Raw genomic sequence first — 20,478 nt, 5'->3', positions numbered from 1 at the left:
CGGTTAACTCTAATAAGCAAATCGCGCGACATAATGCATAGTTGCATTCCTAATATTATAGAAACAACTAATTCTAAACATATATAAACTGACCTTAATTAACTTAACTTAAGAAATACTGATATCTAAACTATTATGTACAGGGTGTAATAATATTAATATACTACAACCGTTTTAGAGATAAATTAAGAAAATATAGTTGAGTCTTTCGTAAGTCCTAAAAATATAAACGCGTTTCTATGGTAATATAACTTCGTTTTCATTCTTTGATGAATTGTTATTCATTGTTAGCATTTTAATTAACGTAATATTTTTTGTTGTTTTAAAATGTTAAATAGGCACAAAATTTATTTAGTTCAATGCTATGAAAAGGGTGATAGTTAGCTAAAAATATCATACTTTAACAACAGCAAAGAATATGATGTTAATCAAAATGAATAATAACCATCTATCTGCATCTATCAAAGAATGAAATCGAATTGATATTACGATACAAACGCTTTTGATTTTCAGGACTTTTCCCCTACCGCGAAAAGGGTCTCTACTGCAGTAGGGGTGTGCGTGTCTATTTAAAATTCAACCATATTTTCATGTTTTTTTTAATTTTTTCAAAAACAGTTTGGGAATTTAGAAAGATATGAACAGGATTAACCATTTTAAAACAACCAATTTTTTTTATGAAAAATGCATTTTTCTGAAAATGTCAAGAATAAAAAAGATTTTCCTCTTGTAAAGACAATACGGAGGCATACTGTATGCTTATATTCGAAAAATTACAAAAATTACGACCAAATATATAATATTAACAGTTTCTGTTAAGTAAGCAAAAAGCTATAATTTTTCTGTAAAACTGATATAAAAGTTCAAATAATTTAATTTTACACAAATAGACAAATTTGTTTATAACCTTTTGGTGAAGACTGTCATCTACTTGTTAAATAGAAACTAACACTCTTATAACTGCCTTTTTTATCTTTTCGTCAAGTTTCAAAACGATTGGGGTATGTGTTGAAATTTTTCGTTCTATCGTAGGACGAACAACTTTATTTGCTATTTCGTGGGTGAAATTTTTAGATACAAAAAAGCAGAAAGCCCTTTCTTTGCCAACCTTTACGGTCCGCCTGGCCTAGTTAAACACAATTAAAGCTTTGGCAAGCTGAAATGAACAAAAGGAAAGAACAAGGCGAACAGTTCCAATTGGAAAGCGATTTATCGACAAACGTAATATAATTATTTGGTGATTGATGAGGGGGTAGCGAAAGTCCAATCTAATATTTACGCCTTTTGTTGTGTTCAGCCATAAGTCACGTCCGCAACAATTGATTTATCGAGATCCAATTTAGCAATGCAACCGATATTATTGCGCAGATTAAAAAATAATCAATCTCTTTCTTTGTGTTGGGTTTTTCTTAAAACAAGTTTTCCACTACCATTATTTGTTCAATGCTAGTACGGAGCGAGCCACAATGATTGATATAATTGGCAATATTATACGTCGTTCGAAAATTAGTAAAGCATCGGTTCCCTAAAAAGCGGTACCGCTAAAGAGCGTAGGGTCGTAATTTGACGGCGAGCTACGCAGGTAAAGGCATGTATGAACTTAATCGGTGTGTGTTTTTTCTAAACGTTGGGCTCGAAAAAGACTGCACCGTTTTCTGAAGCGGACTTTGTGTACGGTGGGATATTGCAAGTACGTTTTTTAACGGTCAACAAATTTTGATTTGAACTGACTCAAAGCAAAAAGCGGCATATTTTTACCGCACCGTATTTAATGTTACTTTACAAAAATATTTACCGTCAAAGCAGCCGTACTACTTATTGGTAAAGACGGCTGCTCTTTAGCAGTACCGCTTTGTAGGAAACTAAGGTTTGATTGGCATGATATTGGTAGAGATTGTTGCGTATTGTCAATCAAACAATTTTAGCAAATTTTAACAATTTATTTACGGTCATTTTTCTGGCGTTTTTCTACTTTCAACTTTACAAGATTCGATTTTGTTATTTGTTAATATAAAAAGTACTATTTTTTCATATAACTATGTTGAGTACATAGTAATGTACGTCTACTGGATCTGTGTCTAAGAAAGAAATTTCAAGAATGCAGACAAAATATTAGAGTAGAATTAATTTACTAGAAAACATACTTAAATAAACAGCAATCTGTTTTATAGATCACTACCTATATACACGCGGCAGAGTCCATGCGGAGTTGACGAGTATGTCTCCGTAAAACACACTCCGCCCACTTTTTACATCGACCACTTAGGAATTTGTCGAATATTTGCTGACTCATCCCATCAGCAAATATTCGCCAATTTTTTTACTAGAACGGTAGTAGACCGAGCTTGGACAATAGTGCAGTCGTAATCAGTAATGTAGTTGCGCAATTTCATTAATTTTTATTGTTTTTCGTCTTAATATTTTAATTTTTATAAAAATTACGTTTCATTATTTGTGTGGAAAAAGGTTGAAAAAAGAAAAAACTGATTTGGTATTTTTGAAATATTTGTATAAGTAATGTTATTTAAAATATTTATAGTACGTCCATGAATTGCACCAGATAATTTCGTTACCCCCCATAGGGATGCCTTTCTGTAGCTACAGAAGGATCGACGTACTGTACTCATGTTACGTTTCTTATCATTAATTATTTGTAATCCTAAAATTAACAAAATTTTCAATTATGAGATTCTTTTCAGTAAATACAATAGAATACACTAATTAATATACGCAAAAAAATAAATTTTGGTTAATACATGTTTTAAAATATATCATAACATAACTATTAATAGGACTTTATAGATTATTACTTTATAGGAATTTAAATATTTTAATAACTATAAATTATAACTTCCATCATAATATATAGTGATATGATTCGCAGATATTTTAATTTTTAAAATTTCCAAAGTGCCACTGCTATGATATTTGCAATTGGATTTATTAAACAAATTGAGCCGAAAACTACAAAAGACTGTTGTACTTGTCTGATTTTTGTATAAATTTTGAGTATAAGTTTCTATCTGACATTTATGTGAAAAAAGGAGGGTCGTTTAAAGGCTTCTCTCTGGAGAATAACTCAAAACCTTTTACTGGCAATTTTCTTACTACAACTTGAATCAAACAATAACATTATTTATATTACTAGTATATTTGTTCTGTTTAAAAGAAATAAAAAAAATCTTTATAATAGTTTTTTTCTACAAACGTCAGTAAAAATGTCATTTTTAACGCATGCTGTCAGTGCCTAAAGTGTGGTTTGAGTGACATTATGTCACTGATGGTAAAAGTCATTTACTTTTAGCACTTGTGCTAAAAGTAAGTCACGTGACTTACTTTTAACACTGAAGCGATAACAATTACCCTATTAACCATAAACTTCATAATTAGTTTGATTTTAAAATGACATATTATGAATTATTCATTAACGTAAAATGTAATAATACCTTGATATATACGAGCATAAACTTGTTTGTAGAGAAAATAGTGTATGATATGGGTGCTAAAAGTGATTTTATTTTGTGAGAAGGGAAGCTTGGGATACGACGCCTAAGGCGGAGTGTCCCATCCCTTCAATTGTTCAAAAAACGCGGCTTGGGCATAGATTTCTAGGTCTGAAATTTTCATCTCTAATCATATTCAGCTTTATTTTACTTTAATTAAAATAAAGTTTTTCTTCCCTACACTAGCCTATATGTTTTGTTGTGCTGTTTCATGCTATTTTAATTAACCATTTTATGTATATCGGGTACGATTGTGTAGATTTAGTGGTTCATATTTGGCCAACATTTTCCTCTAAGTGCCAACATATAATCTCTATAATTCATTGCACCAAATATATATATATATATATATATATATATATATATATATATATATATATATATATATATATATATATATATATATATATATATATATATATATATATATATATATATATATATATATATATATATATATATATATATATATATATATATATATATATAATAGCGCCAAAATATATAAATAGGTATAGCTTCCTTAGATTCATTGTTTTAATATACGAGTTAATATGCACATTTTTTTATCTAGCAAATTCTGTTTATTTACTGAAAAATTGAAAATACTTTCATCAATTTATTATATATTTTGATACAGTATTGTTTAAATATACTTACATCATAATATATAGTGATAGGATTCGCAGATATTTTAATTTTTAAAGTTTCTAAAGTGCCACTGCTATGATATTTGCAACTGGACTTATTAAACAAATTGAGCCGAAAACTACAAAAGACCGTTGTACTTGTCTGATTTTTGTAAAAATTTTGAGTATAAGTTTCTATCTGACATTTATGTGAAAAAAGGAGGGCCGTTTAACTGTCTAAATCAATCACTGTCTACAAAGTAAAATGTAAAACATTTTAATACAGGGTGGCGCCTATAAGAAACGCAATGTGAGGCGCCTATGTGAGCCGTATGAGACGCCAACCTGTATAAATATCAAATGCGGAAAGTTTAAAATTAACGCATTCTTAAATGCTACATACAATTTATTATTAGGAGATGATTGTTCAGTAAATATAATAAAATTTAAGATAATTAATATAAAAAAATTTAAAATAAAAGAATTAAGTCGTATTAAATATATGACCGGTACCTTATGGTACTTTAAATATTTCTACATATTATAAATACATAAATTATGCTTAAAGATTCGCATGTATTTTAATTTTTAATATATATACATAATAAAACTTTTACGTTATTTGTAGCTAGAGGAAAGAAATTGAGCAGAAACTGCAAAATTATCAGCTGAGTTTAGCTATTTATTTCTAAAAAGTTTGGATATTACTTTTTCTCTGGCATTTATGTGAGAAAAATGGTGCTACATTTCCAAAAAAAGCGACAGTCATTTAAGAGGTTTACTCTAGAGGGTACCCGGAAAGCGTTTACTGACGATTTTTGTTTTACCACTTCAATCAAATAAGAAAAATAATTATATTATTACTATACTTATTTCTTTTAGAAAAATTATAATAATTTTAATTCTATAGCTATAATAATTTATAATTTTTACTTGATATTAAAACCGAAATTTTTAAATAGCAAGTTTAATGCAGTATTTAAAAAAATCTTTCATTTTATAAACTTAATAATTATCTCTTCGCAAAAATATATGAAACGGAATCCATTTCCTCTAATGAAACCTAAACAGGGAAAGATTTCCGTTCTGAAATTGTTTGTGAAAAGAAACGCATTATTCAAATATTTCTGGAGAGGAGAAAATGGTGGCTAAATTCCCCGCTGATGGAACGATTAAGCCATTGAAACCGGTTCTTCAAAATGAATAATTAAATTGTAATTACCACGCAAGAATGAAAACGAATGAAATTCTTAAAGTCTTTTAAGTCAATAATGAGATCCTCTTTTCTTATTCGGGATTGCAAAGAAAGAAAGTTTTCGGGGTTAGGAGTTTTATGTTACTAAGAAATTGTTGTTAGTCTGAATTGTGTTAATTGGATATCTCTAATTACTCTTATTTCTGTTTATTTACGGTTTTATTTTTTAAGACAAGTGCGATAAAGTCGCACTATTAAACATTTCGAATTATTTTCTCCTTTTTTACTTCAATCAGTATCTAAAAAGACAACTTTGTATAAAGTTAGGTATCTATATAATTTTTAGCGACCAAATGCCAAAATTTTCTAAGTGACTTTCACTCTTAAATTCAAAGTTAACACCTTAAAAATTATTTAGAATCATAAAAAAGGCTCATATACGAGAACTATAACAGCACTTTCAGATTGAGCGGACTGGCCGCGCGGAGCATCCGCGCGGGTGTTTTTTCAACATAGCCGTCGACGAACTCATCGGGATGGAGCATACGCGACCCATGTGAAATTGTTCATATAAACTCATGGTACTTGCTCGAAGTCGCGGACGGTCCATCACGGACGCTCGGCTCCACCTGAAAGCGCTGTAAGAGGGTAAAATATAATTTGCAATATTAATGGTATACTTTTTTTAATCAACTACCTAGTGATTAACAGCGCTTTCAGATGAAGTGGACCGTCCGCGACGGAGCGTCCGCGACTTCGAGCAAGTACCATGAATTTATATGAACAACTTCACATGGGTGCGTATGCTCCGTCCGACGGAGTTGAACTCATCTAAAAAGTTTTTTTAGCTAGAATAACAAATTATAATACATGTTAGACCTTCTGAAGATATCAAAATATTTACTTTCTTATTTTTATTTTTAGAATTTTCACAAATTATACTTTCTCACACTTTTAGAATAATTATATAATAAATTTTTCGTATACTCGCTATTTAAACCAGTGTATTTGTATATATCAGTTGTTTACGATATTCTCCGATGGTGGCAGCACCGGCGGAGAATGCACCAAGCCTATATGCCAATAAAAAATATTTTTTTAATATAATATTAATAGTATTAAAAAATACAGTATATTGCGAAAACATCTGACAATGCAAAATAAACTTCTATTAATAGTTAGAAATAAGCGTCTGTAAACAGTAAACCATTTCCGGTGTGTTTCTCTCGAGTGCACTTGATTTTCCAATTAAGATTTTTTCGTTCTGAAATCGCTTTGCATCGAAAATTTAGAAAAATATTCGCGCGCCAATTCAATTATTGCGCGGCATATTTCGATCTGGTGCTTTTGACAGGTCGCATAAAAGTCCCCAGAGATTGATTTTCGTAGCGGTGTTGTCGGTCTTTGCCTTGTCGTTCGAAGCGATTAAAATTTACGAGCGATCCATTTACGGGGAGCGAGAGATGAGAGCAGAAAAGGTCAGAAAATAAAGGATTAATTTTCACCTCGGTTCGAGTCGAGTCAGGATAGAACAACTGTTCGACTATCGCATTTCGAAATGAATCAAATCATTACTATAGTAGGAGAGTTCGAGTGCAGATTTTGGTATTTATCCTAGCCCTGCGGAATATAATATAAGAGGAGAAACCTTTCTGTTATGTACCCCAAACATACAAAAGTCTATATATATACAGGGTGGTTCGAACTGTATACCGGAAATTTCGGCAGCACATTCTGCAGATAAAAATAAGTAAAACAGTTCGTATAAATGTATGTCCTAAACTGCTTAGTTTCGGTGATGATTTCTGAAGTAACGTCAATATTTGGATGAAAATTGTTGTCAATAGGACTTTTTAGAATTGTATTTAATAGGACTATTTGTAGGGGGCGCCATCTACATGTGTTTTAACTGTTTTAAGGATTAATAACTTTTCGTCCGTACCTGTTTTCGTGACTTTTTACGTAAAAAACGTCTCTTGGTAAAAATCGCTACGAGCAACCGTTCTGAAGATATTTAGAACGGAAGTAAATACATTTTATTATTGACAAAATTTAATTACGTTGAGTAGTGATAGTTATTTGAGTGAAATAATAAATTTGAAAATTTTTATTTTTTTATATTAATCATAATTTTTTCTGTGAACAAAGTGATAAAACAGTTTCTGTTGAACTTTTGGCACCATAAAATTTAAAATTTATTATTTGAGTCTAATAACTTTTTAGTCAACATGTTTAATTCATGTCAATGATGACTCAAATGGTATTGATAATTTCGATTTCAAATATCTCGAGAACCATTACTCGTAGCGATTTTTACCAAGATACCCTTTTTGGGTAAAAACATCGTATATTTTTTTACTCAGTAGTTTTATACAGGTACCGACAAAAAGTTATTATTCTTCAAACCGGTTAAAAATATGGTGGCACCCTCTACAAGTAGGACTGATATTGACATCAAAATCAAATTTTTCATGTCAAAAAACTCCCAGACACAAATTTTCTTTCAAATAATGCCGTTATTTTATAAATTATTTGGAGAAAAATCGAAATAAAACTTCTACACCCTGTATCTCCGAAACTAAGCATTTTAGAACATACATTTATACGAACTTTTTTACTTATTTTTATCTGCAGAATATGCTGCCAATGTTTCCGGAACACAGTTCGGGCTACCCTGTATATACATGTGGTGCATGTAGAGCAGCCTATAAGAGTAGTAGTAGTAGTATCTCAGATGCAAAAAAACGCAACGGAGAAATTTTTTGTCAAAAATTTAGTGTTATTTGTTATTTTTAGCTCTATTTCTATGATTTTTTAGCAAGTTCTATATAATTATATCAACTAAGTTTTTTATAAATTTTAGTATTTGGCATATTATACAAGGTTAATCGGGTTGTTTTTTTTTACCCTAATTTTAAAACACCATGTGCGATAATTTCGTGTGTAAAATTTCCTAAAATATAATTTTACGGTCAGAACCATGTCTTCTGAGTATTTTCTTCTTTGGATAATGTCAATGCATCCCTTTTGTTAACTTTTAAGAGCGAAATGAACTTGCCACCAAGAAATTGTAATTTTTTCAATTATCATTCCTTTTTGAAGTTATTTTCCAATATGACAAGACGGTTCATCATGTTCGACGTTTGGGAAATGCTTGGCAGGAGGGTTAGTGGTCGCTAGGCGGTACCAACTTCATTAACTAAACTTCGCTTGGGTTTTAAAGAAGAAAGAAAAGTATAACGCAATGTGGTATATACAGCCTCAATGACAGTATGAACGGACGTATACAGGCAGTTATAGCAGCCAAGGGAGGCAATACAAAGTAATTTAAAGGTATTTTTACAATTTTTTTTCTGTTTGTATACTTGAGTATTACAGATGTTTTCTCTAATATAGTCAGTTCTGCTATCGTTATTAATATTTATTAAGACCGGGAATGTATTGTTAACTTTTAATGTTTTTTTTTTAATTTAGTATAGAGTATCCAATGCAGCGTAATATGACGTTACGACAATAGTCACCAAAACCATTTCGTCATATTTAAAAAATTACATCAAAAAGTAATGATAATTGCAAAAATTGCAAATTGATCATGATCAGTTCATTTCGCTCTTAAAAATTAGCCAAAGCATGTATTGACATAAATCAAAAAACCTTCAATGCTCAGCAGTCATGGTTCTGACCGTATAATTATATTTTAGAAAAATTTACACACGAAATTATTGCAGAGGGTGTTTTAAAGTTAGAGTAAAAAAGCAACCTCCCGATGAAGCCTGTATAATATGCCAAATACTAAAGTTTATAAAAAACTTAGTTTACGAATTAAAGTTAATATAATTATATACAGTTTACTAAAATATTCATAAAAATATCAAAAATATAACACTTTAAATTTGACCAAAAATTTCTCCGTTGCGTTTTTTTTGCATTTGAGTGTATATTATTATGATCTGGGGTATCTCGTAAATGATTGCAAGTATTGGTAATTTTTGATCCAACTCTGATAGTTTTAAACTACTTTGTCAGGTTTTAACTTTCTATAGTTGGCAACATTGATTCTATCGTCGTGCTGCCACACGATTGTCATTTTGAAGACAATTTTGTTTTTCGACATCCTTACCATTACAAGTCTGGGTTATAATTTGGCCATTTCATCTTCTTGTAAAAATCTGTTAAATTCGTTGAAGTTCAACGAAAAAGGTAAGATGTCATTTTTTGTAGATTCATTATTCTCGATATATATTTTAGGATAAAGTCAGGCACTTAACCTAAGATATTTGGCACGATGTTGACTCACATTTCCTTGCGGGATTTTTTTAAACCCCAGAATGTCTAATAGAAGAAAGGGCGGATGTATTTACCATGGAAACCTTCTAAATATCTCGAGGTGAGTTTAGACTCTTTTTTAACAAGAATGCTAACCTTCATGTTTTTAGGGTCTTACTCCGCGGAAGACAATGGTACGTCCCATAAAAATTTAAGCCTACTGGTTTCTCATAGGCATGTTTAGGATAATATTAGTCTGTAGTTTGTGGCTGTATTTTTTCGAGATGGCCTTTTCTTCCTGACCCCAGTGTCGGTGTCTTGGCCAGTAGTGAACGCCGGAAAAGTGTAGATATACAGGCCCCATCTCACGCTGTCGCTGCTTAGGACAAGATTGCACAAAAATAATATCGATTAGCTAAGCCTAGCTTTATGTTTTACATTACCAACAACACATTTTACAGTTTCAATTTAACTATAAAAATTAAAATAACTTTGGTTGCACATCATAATACGACAACCAGCAAACTCCATAAGACGACGCATGGTGTCATTGATGACGTGCAACGAAAGTTGTTTTAATTTCCCTTAATATATTTTTCTATAATCCTTTTCACTTAACGCAATCGACATTTTGACATATCTGACAAATATTGCTACCATAACTTATCAAAGTTCCACAATGTTAACTACCATCATTAGGATTCATCCTGACTAAATATCGTCATTAATTTTAAGCAACTACGACTGTGTTTTTTTCTCTGTATCTTGCCTGGCGCCCAATTCTTTTAGTCTTTCTTTAGTAAAATAGAATCGAACCTATACAACCCAGCTCTCTGAACAATACGAGTAGCCGTACGCAGGGGTGGCAATTTGATTTTTTATTTATAATAAGTCCTTCAGAAATAACTCTGTAACAAATTTAAGTATGACATAAGGAAATGGGAGTCACAAAGTTGGAAAAAACATCACCTGGGCATACTTGAGCGTGTTAATTTTTATTTGGAAAAAAATATTTAAGAATCGCGGGAATAATATAATCTCCACTAATTGATATGTTGGCTTCCTTTTTAAGGAAATTTTGTAGAAACCAACGAAAAATCCAAAACTGACAAAAGGTATTTATGTATTAGTGGTGTCATAAATTTGTTTTACAACATTTTGTCGTTCTCCAAATATAATAGTGCACCTATTTTTATTATGCTGACTACAGTTTCACAATCTAGAATGGAACGGATAGTCGTCCTTTAAAATTTGCATTTTAAAATTAACGAAAGCATGTCTTTTTAAAATCGGCTTAACATTTACTATGAACTTAAATAGTTAATATATAATTTATGTCAAGTAGTATTACTACTACGTAATAAATAAAAGTCTTATTGGTAATTATATAAAATAAACTTATATAAAGACAAATTTCTAATATCTTTCTGGTTTTAATTTTGTTTTGTCGGTAAAATTTCATACAGATCTGGCTGAAAATTTTTGAATACAAAATAGAAAATCAGATAAAGAAACTTAAATGTGGTTTAAACTTTTTGTATTCATCGTAAAATTATAATTATACACAAAATGCCACTCACCTCATATGGTTCCCCTATTATCGGCCCAGCTTGTGCCAAATATAGTGTCGAGGCAGAATCAAACACTAACTCTAATGGCTTCCTCTGCACCGATACCGTGTCTGCTTCGGTACAATTAAAAAATAAAGTTATATTTTCCAGAGTGACTCTGAACGCGAACTTCGTCCATTTGTTGGTGAACTTTGGCACTGTAAAATTGGCTATAATCTGAGAGTTTACCTCTGCAACGTAGTCAGTGTAGAATAGGGATAATACTGTAAATGTTCCATTCTCTGGTCCTATTCGAACACCTAAAAAATGAAAAAAGTACTTATTTATTATATAAAACAACTAGGCTACAATTTATCCAGGCAAGAATTCTTAAACGCGGAAACGAGATTTGTGTGTTTAATAATATAATTCTTTGCCACAAATACATGGTCAGTCTTAAATAAGTAACAATAATTTCAAAGCTGATAAGTCTTGATAAAGCAACATATTTTTTTACCGTTTTTCAAATATGTCCAACATAGCCGTTATTTTGCTTTGAAAATCAAAAAATCATTGAAATTACCAAAAAAAAATTGAGATCCACTGGATTTATTCTGTTTTTGATTTTATATATTTAACCTTCTATCTATATTTTAATTTCTTTTTGTAAAAAAATCTCATAAAATCTCAACGTGAAATCGAAATATATCAACCCCAAAAATATGTACAGGGTGGTCGAAATTGGTCTGTTTTAACAGAGAAAACCTATTTCCTGGCTAGATAGAGCAAAACCGATAGAGATGTCATGGGCTCGATTTCTGAGACACGTTTAATGGCGTAAACCGTCTGTTGATATTTTCACTGCCAACTGAGATACGGGTTATTCTTGAATTTTTTACCATTTTGAAAATTGCTTACAACTTTTTTATTTTGCGGAATAATAAGATTCTGTAAAAACGTTCTTAAGGCACTTTTTTAAGCACAATCCAGTGCGTAGTCAGTTTTTTTCTATGCTTGCTCTTTTTGTCACAAATAATGAAAAATATAATTTTTTAACTGGAAATCATAGTTGGCTATGTACATAAAAAAATGCTGGCGTTTAACCTTTTTCAACGATACAAAGTTAGGGGCACCTATTTCTAAGAATGAGAGAAATATTAGATGTTTTATCTTTATATCGAAGCGGGCACTTATTGAAGACTCACCCTATATATAAAGATCATCTGAGCTTAAAATAGAGAGTCTCTTTCATTTAAAATACATTTTTTATTGTATAAACATAAATTTAACTTAATTATAAATATGTTTAAAATTTCGAAATATATAAATAGATCTGCAAATCTGGTTTTATTAAATTAAACTTTGGCAGACAATGGCGCTTAGTAAATCAACTCCAGCCATTTGATTACACCAGCAAATGTAATTTGTCAATTATTTTTGCCTTTGTTAGAATATTTCGTTCATAAAAAGTTTGAATTAAAATTATAAAACGTGATTACACAAAATAACAATAATTTTGAAATAATACTATTTATTAAAAAAATATATAAATTATTTGTGTATTAAATTAATGTTTTTTAATCAAAAAATTTAAAACATCACCAACAAATTTTGATGGATTAAAAAGAAGATTAATTGATTAAAATTAACAACTAAACAGGTTGAACATTGTGACGCAGTTTCTTTCTATTTAGCGAGCGGAAGAAGGAGTAAGAATCTTGTCCATATTTTTGGTTTGGTTTTAACCAAACTTTTTTCTAAGTTTAATTCTAAGAAAAAGTATTTTTTTCTAAGTTTAATTCTATTAATTTTCGAAGATTCAATTACCAAATACACATATAATTTTTTATATACAAGGTGCCATAAAATAATGTATCTCACTTAGGTGGGTGATTCTACAGATCAAAATAAAACAAAAAGTCCTTCTCATATTCCCTAAAATGCTTCCCTAAATATTCCCTAAAAAGCTCGTGATAGGAAACGCCCTGCGTAACCAGTAAATAATCATCAGCGAGTAATGGCAGTAGGTAAGTAAAATGCTTCCCGAAGAAATTACAGCCCTCGAAAGGTTAAATAAAAATTTTATATTTTATTTTTAAGAACATTTGGTAAACCGTTTTTTCTTGAAATTTGGTACTCTTACACACATTTTACATGCCAAAGCGATTGGCGATAGTGTAAAATTCTGTAACAGCCCTGAAAGAGCCCTTTCCATTAGGGCAGAGAGTACTACTGGTGGTACTTCTTGTATCCTTATATATACAGTAATTTTAATAAATAAAAATTAAAGCTAGGACTTTTTACGTAAAAAGGTGCTTTTCGTTTAGTTCGAAACAGTGACCGGTTTTCAAGATATTTGCATTTAAAGGTTCCGATGCATCGACTTTAGCATTAGCGAAATCTGTGGGTTAATTTACTTACAATTTCTTTACATTTTATCATTTCACTAATACTAAAATCGATACATCGTATCTTTAAACGCAAATGTCTCGAAAACCGTTCACCTTTTCGAACTAAACAAAGAGCACCTATTTTATGCAAAAAGTTCTAGCTTTTTATATCATTTGTTAAAATTACTGTATCTACAAGAATAAAAAAAGTACCACGAGTAGTACTTTCTACCCTAACGGAAAGTACCATTTCAGGGCTGTTACTGTTATATTTTACAATCGCCATTCACTTTGGCATTGAAATGTGTGTAATAGTACCAAATTTCGGAAAAAATGGTGTACCAATGTTCTTAAGATAAACAAAGTATTTTATTTTTATTTAGCCTTTCGAGGGATGTAAGTTCTTCAGGAAGCATTTTAGAGGATAATATACACAACCAAACTTATATGGAATCACTTTTTATTTCTGACTAAATTCCTTGCAAGGATAAAAATTGGTATACAACTTTAAGATAAGGCTTTTTGTTGTAAAAAAACATAATAATAAAGAATAAACAACTGCCGGCGATTTATTTTCTTTTAAATTTTGTGTTCAGTAGTAAAATCACGATTGTCTGATAATGTTTATTCGATCCAAAAAAATAAAAAATGCCTTATGTTGGATTAACAGATGTACAGAGCGGAAGAATTATCGCTCTCGCCGAACAAAGAATGCTCCAAAGAGACGTAGTAGAGATAGTAGGCGTTAATCAGGGTGTTGTATCGAAAACATATGCAAGGTACTTGGAATTAGGAACACACAAGGATAAGCCCAGACAAAGTCGTCAAAGAGTCACAACTTAACAACAAGACCGCCTTGTGTGCCAAATTGCTAGAATAAATCCCAACGTTTCTCATCCAGAGCTACAAAGACAACTTCTCACAGCTACAGGTGTGAACGTTTCAGTTGAAACGATAAGAAAAAAGTTTCGTGCTCGAAGGTTTTACAGTAGGAGAGAGTTACGGATCCCACAGTTATCCCGGCAAAATAAAATTGACCGGCTAAATTGATGCCTTCAACATCAAAACTGAACAACTGAGAATTGACAAAATGTTCTTTTTTTCGGATGAGAACAGAATTCACCTAAGATCAGATAACCATCGAATTCGGGTTCTCAGAGCTCCAGGACGACGAGCGAGACTTCAGGCTGCCAAATTTCTACCAAGATATAAAGGAGGAACTGTAATGTTCTGGGGAGGTATTATACTGGGAGCAAAAACTCCATTGTTACCAATTCACCAGATCTAAACCCTATATAACACTTGTGGGACCAGCTCAAAAGAAGTGTTCGAACTCGTCGAAAAAAAGGTTAATCCAGGAAATCTTGCACAGCTTATTGATGCAGCATTAGCAGAATGGGAAAACATACCCCAAGACAACATTGATAATTTAATAAGAAGCATGCCAGCGCGGATAGAAGCTTGCATAAGGGCTAGAGGTGGCAACAAGGAATATTAAAATTATCAATTTTCTTTTTGTTTTTGTTTTTTTGGCCATTAAAACTTTAATGCCCACTTGCACCGTTTGTATAAACTTTGTTTAAAGGCTAAACAGTGATTAACTATAATAAAATATGTATAGTTAATCACTGTTTAGCCTGTAAACAAAGTTTATACGAACGGTGCAAGTGGGCATAAATCTTAATTTTGTTTTAGAAAACAAAAAATACCATTTTTTTATTTTCATTAAATTATTTTACATTTAAGATTATTTATTTTAGATTTTACATTTAAGATTATTTTTCATTAAAAGTCATTGGTAAGGACTGAGGCTTATTCATAAACACAACATTTTTTCATACGTCTCAAAAATTATGAAAGATAATAGATGATTCCATATAAGTTTGGTTGTGTGTAGGAACTTTTAGTTTTATTTTTATCTGTAGAATCACACACAAAAGTTAGATACACTATTATTTTGACACCCTGTCAAAAAAAATGTGTTAACACAAAAAATATGTCAATTTATTTACTTATAGTTTATAGTTCTGATTCAGGAAAATTGGTATCCACACAAGAAAAAACTAGTGACTGTAACAGTATAATATATATTGTGCTAATTACAGTTTCATTAGACAGTTAATGTTACAAAAATAAACACGTTCATATTTCTTCCAGTTCTCCTACGTTGTTAGTTTGTAATTATCACGTTACTAATTGTTACATGTATTATTTATTTTTGCGTTTTACGAACCGCGTTCAACTTTAAAACAAACAGCAGTTGTATGACTAATGGTGTTTGCCTCAGTCATTTTTCATTCGTGCGTTTTGTAAATGTTATTTCGCCTCTAGGGCTAAATGCAGTAAGCCACTTTAGGTTTGAAATGAAAATTAATATTATATTTGGTAAATAGCCCGTATTTGCGTAATATTATAATTCTTGTAACAGATATTTTAAAACAGTATTTTAGCACTAAGAGTTTTTGTTAATACGGAGTGGTCCGAATTATATATGGGAATCTTCGGCGGCATATTCTTCAGACGAAAATAAGTAAAAAGGTTCGTATAAATTTATGTCCTAAAAGTGCTTATTTTCGGAGATACAGGGTGTAAAATTTTTATTTCATTGTTTTACAAATAATTTTTGAACTAACGTCGATATCTGGATGAAAATTGGTGTTTGGTTGCTTTAAAATAAGAAATTTTATTTCTATGTCAATATGACTTTTATTGATAGGGGGCGCCACCTATATGTTTTTGAACTATTTTGAAGTGTAATAACTTTTCGTCCGTACTTGTATTAAACTACTGAGCAAATAAAATATAATATATTTTCGCCGTTTTTACGTAGAAATGTTCTCTTGGTAAAAAGCGCTACGAGTAATATTTCTAAAGATATTTGGAATCGAAATAATTAATACCCGCCATTATTGGTAAATTTCAAATATGTTTACTAGACAGTTATAGACTGACATAACAAATCTGAATTTTTATTGTGTCAAAGGTTCAACAGAAATTATTTTATTATAATTTTTCCTATAAAAATTTATGATTAATTTAAAAAAAATCCTAAATTTATCATTTTAGTCAAATAACTATCTAGTCAAAATGTTTATTATATTTGGTCAGTGAAAATATGTATTGATAATTTTTATTCCAAAGGCAGAAAAGAACGGTGGATCGTAGCGATTTTTACCAAGAGACCATTTTTGCGTAAAACCGCGCGAAAATGTATATTTTTTATTCAATAGTTTAATACAAGTACGGGTGAAGTTATTATATTTATTTTATATATTTATCTTCAAAACAGTTCAAAAACATGTATGTGGCGCCGCCTATAAGTAGACATTATACTGATATCAAATATGTGTTCTCATCTATATATTTCAAGTAAGTGGACATCTTAGTACAAGATATAAGATATATTATATCTTATAAACTCACCGGCAAAAAAAACCGGCCACTAAAAACTAGTCCCTATTTCAAAGTTGGATTTCTCGCGAACCACTCATTAGATTTTGATAATTTTTTTAAAATTGTAAATTAATTCCTTCTTAACGGATGCTACGTCAGAAATTTTTATTTCGAATTTATTTTGAGCATATACAGGGCACAACAATAAGACGAAGTTTTTTGCCCGAACTTTGTAACACCCTGTAGGATGCAGTAGCTGTAGTAGCTATTGCTAAATCAAATCACATTATAGCCTCATCTTTTGTGAGCATTTTATTTTTTTAATCGCGACATTATCTCTGTTTGTATTGAAGATAAGCTGCTTTAAAACGAACGTCTCGGAAAATGCTTCGCAGGCAGAAAGTTTTATGTATTAATCAAGGCGACAGACGCGACGCGACATAGGCGAAAACGGATTTATGAGTATTTGCAATATGACAACTACGGTTGTCAAATTAAAAAATGACATTATCTCTGACGGATATTGCTCGTATTGTGGCTTTAATTGAGGATGGCCGAAGTCAACGTTATGAGTCCGATACCCTGGGTACACCTCGAACAACAGTCCAGGATGCCTGGAATCGGTTAATGGAAACGGCAAATTTCACCAGACGAGTGGGTTCCGGAGGAAAACGGAAGACAAATGCAATTGACGACCGCTTTATTGTCCTGAATACTTTACGAAATCGTAGGATTACAGCGTTTCAGAATCAACATCTGCTACAAGCCGTGCGTAGAACTTAAGTTAGTGAGAGAACAATCCGTCGAAGACTAAAAGAAAACAGCTTGTCTCCAAGGAGGCCTGCCACAGGACCCCAGCTACTTCCAAGACATCGTCAAGCACGTCTTCAGTTTGCGCGTTACTTGTGAATTGGGATATTGAGCAATGGACTAGAGCTTTTTTCGAGACGTTTGATTTAAAGTATCTCCAATACAAACAGAGATAACCTCGTGATTAAAGAAAAAATGCTCAGAAAAGATGAGGCTACAATGTGATTTGATTTAGCAATAGCTACTACAGCTGCTGCACCCTACAGGGTGTTACAAAATTCGGGCAAAAAACTTCGTGTTGTGCCCTATATATGCTCAAAATACATTCGGAATAAACATTTGTGACGTAGCATGCGTTAAGAAAAAATTAATTTACAATTAAAAAAAAATCATCAAAATCTAATGAGTGGTTGGCGAGAAATCCAACTTTGAAATTGGGACTAGTTTTTAGTGGCCGGACTTTTTTGCCGGTGAGTGTATTTTAGCTTAAACTTGTCTATAGTTTTGACATTTTTTCCAGTCAAATATAACTCGTATTATATTGACATTCTGGTGTGCGATTTTTAATTTTCTTTACACTGTAGTAGCTAAAACCTGAGATTCGAGCGGATCCGCGTTGACTTAATTTTTTTCTTATTATACAGTCCCTCTGCAATATTTTCCATTAAAATTTAACTGCCAAGAACTACCAGTAACTAATATACCGGAACCTTTCAGGTGCCATGTCTTTACAAAAGAAAGCACTTTTTCAGGTCTGGTGCCACGAAAAAGACGTCAAAGTGAAAAACTTGGTTGTCATTCAGTATGTTGTTAAAAAAATAAATATAGGAGATCCTGATGAACACATGTATACTGAAATTATCAAAAAAAAAGGAATTTTACAGGTAAATTGAATAAAAAGTGGCATAACTGGCATCGCACTTTAAAAGTGTTTGCTGCGCGCTGTCATCAGTAGCTTGATAAAGAAATAGATAGTCTTCCTAGTCAATGTTGTGCAAATATGGTTCCAGCAAATAATGTTGGTAGACCAACAAAACAAAAAAATATATAAACAAAAAAACGACACAATAAACATAGACGAACTCTAATTTGAAACTAAAGTTTGATATGCCTTCATTAAGTAATATAACCTCAGTAATAAATAGTACTTAGAGTATTTATTAAGTTCACTTTGAAAATATTGTATTTCTAAAATAATAGATTGAAATTGAATATAAGATATACATTAAATTCCAGTTGTAAAAATGTTCGTTAAATAAATTAGACATTTGTATTTATCATGTCTAACAGATTCAGCACAAAAATATACACATATTAATTTCATACGAGTCCCTCCATGTTGGCATTATTTTTTAAGTCACTCTTGTACAGGGTGGGTCAAATTCGACGCTTTTATATGGAAACACCCTTTTCTATAGGAGATAGACAAAAACTAATATCGGTGTCTGGTGCTCAATTTTTGTCAAAAACATGATGGTGAAAACCGCATATCGATATCTGTTACCGTTTCGGAGTTACGGGGTGTTTTTCAAAAATATGCATTTTTATCAAATCGTTGTAACTTTTTTGCTATGGAAAATGTTGTATTTTTATGAAAACATTTCCAAAGCACCTTTTTACGTAGAATTTAATGGTTTAAGTATAATTTTTGTAAAATTAATAATTTAAGAATTATCAACAGGAAATTTGATTTTTTATATGGGACACCCCATATATTTTTAATTTATTGAAAAGAATTTAAAATTACCTTTTCAAAAATATAACACACTTGATATTTTGCTCGATTCCTATTCGAGATATAGAGTATATAAAAATTCGCTCGCTTTAAATAAGTAGGCTTTGAACGGCGTGAGCATCACTTAAAACTGTGAGCATCAATTAAAACGAAAATAATATTTGCTATGAGAGATGCAGAATTTTATAACAATTTAAAATATATTTCACCAACATCAACACATTTAAACTATATCTCATAACAATAAAAATAAATAGCAAACCAAGACATAAGATTTTGCTACAGGTGTTCGACATATCGACCGTCTTCTGTTATGGGGCAGTTTTTGAACATTTCTCGCGGAATTCATTAACTCAGCAGGGGTGAAATATACCCTCTCATAACTGCTAAGTATTTCTAATTCTTGTCTAGATTATATGGAAGAATAAGGAACCTTTATTCTCCCGCAAATATATCCATAGGATTAGATCCAAGGGCACTAACTCAGGCGGCCTCGACGGCCAACGGCTGGGATCTTGGTGAGCTATTCAATTATTCTTGAAATTGGCTGATAACTTCAGCGTTCAGAGGCGGTGCGTCGTCTTGCTGGAAAAATATATTTTCGAGTTCCATTAAGGGCATATCATCAATAAGGGGTCCAAAGCCTACTAGTTAAAAGTGGCGAACTTTTAAAAATTCTGTATTTTCAAGGGGATTATAACAAAATATTAAGTGTGCTATATTTTTGGAAAGGTAATTTTAATTATTTTCAGTTAATTAAAAATATAGAGGGTGTCCCAAATAAAAAATCATTTTTTCTGTTGATAACTCTTAAATTATTAATTTAAAAAAAAATTATACTTAAACCATTAAATTCCACGTAAAAAGGTGCTTTGAAAATGTTTTCATAGAAATACAAAATTTTCCATAGCAAAAAAGTTACAGCCATTTGTTAAAAATGCACATTTTTGAAAAACACCCCGTAACTCCGAAACGGTAACAGATATTGATGTGCGGTTTTCACTATC

At 31.2% G+C, this 20,478-nt stretch overlaps 1 protein-coding gene across 7 annotated transcripts in view; it reads right to left on the bottom strand.

The window, feature by feature from the left end:
* Positions 1 to 20,478, bottom strand: part of LOC115875628 (collagen alpha-1(XVIII) chain-like) — a 955,759-nt gene that overhangs the window by 488,120 nt on the left and 447,161 nt on the right. For all 7 annotated transcript variants that reach the window (XM_030891132.1, XM_030891136.1, XM_030891133.1 and 4 more), the window contains exon 4: positions 11,174 to 11,463. In XM_030891132.1, coding sequence (XP_030746992.1) covers positions 11,174 to 11,463 — 290 coding nt within the window. The remainder of the gene's footprint in view (positions 1 to 11,173; positions 11,464 to 20,478) is intronic.

Source organism: Sitophilus oryzae, unplaced genomic scaffold (assembly GCF_002938485.1).
Source record: "Sitophilus oryzae breed Bouriz unplaced genomic scaffold, Soryzae_2.0 scaffold_1393_pilon_pilon, whole genome shotgun sequence".
Classification (NCBI taxonomy): Eukaryota; Metazoa; Arthropoda; class Insecta; order Coleoptera; family Curculionidae; genus Sitophilus; species Sitophilus oryzae.
The sequence above is the reverse complement of the archived record's forward strand: the minus strand, read 5'-3'. Positions and strand labels throughout refer to the sequence as shown.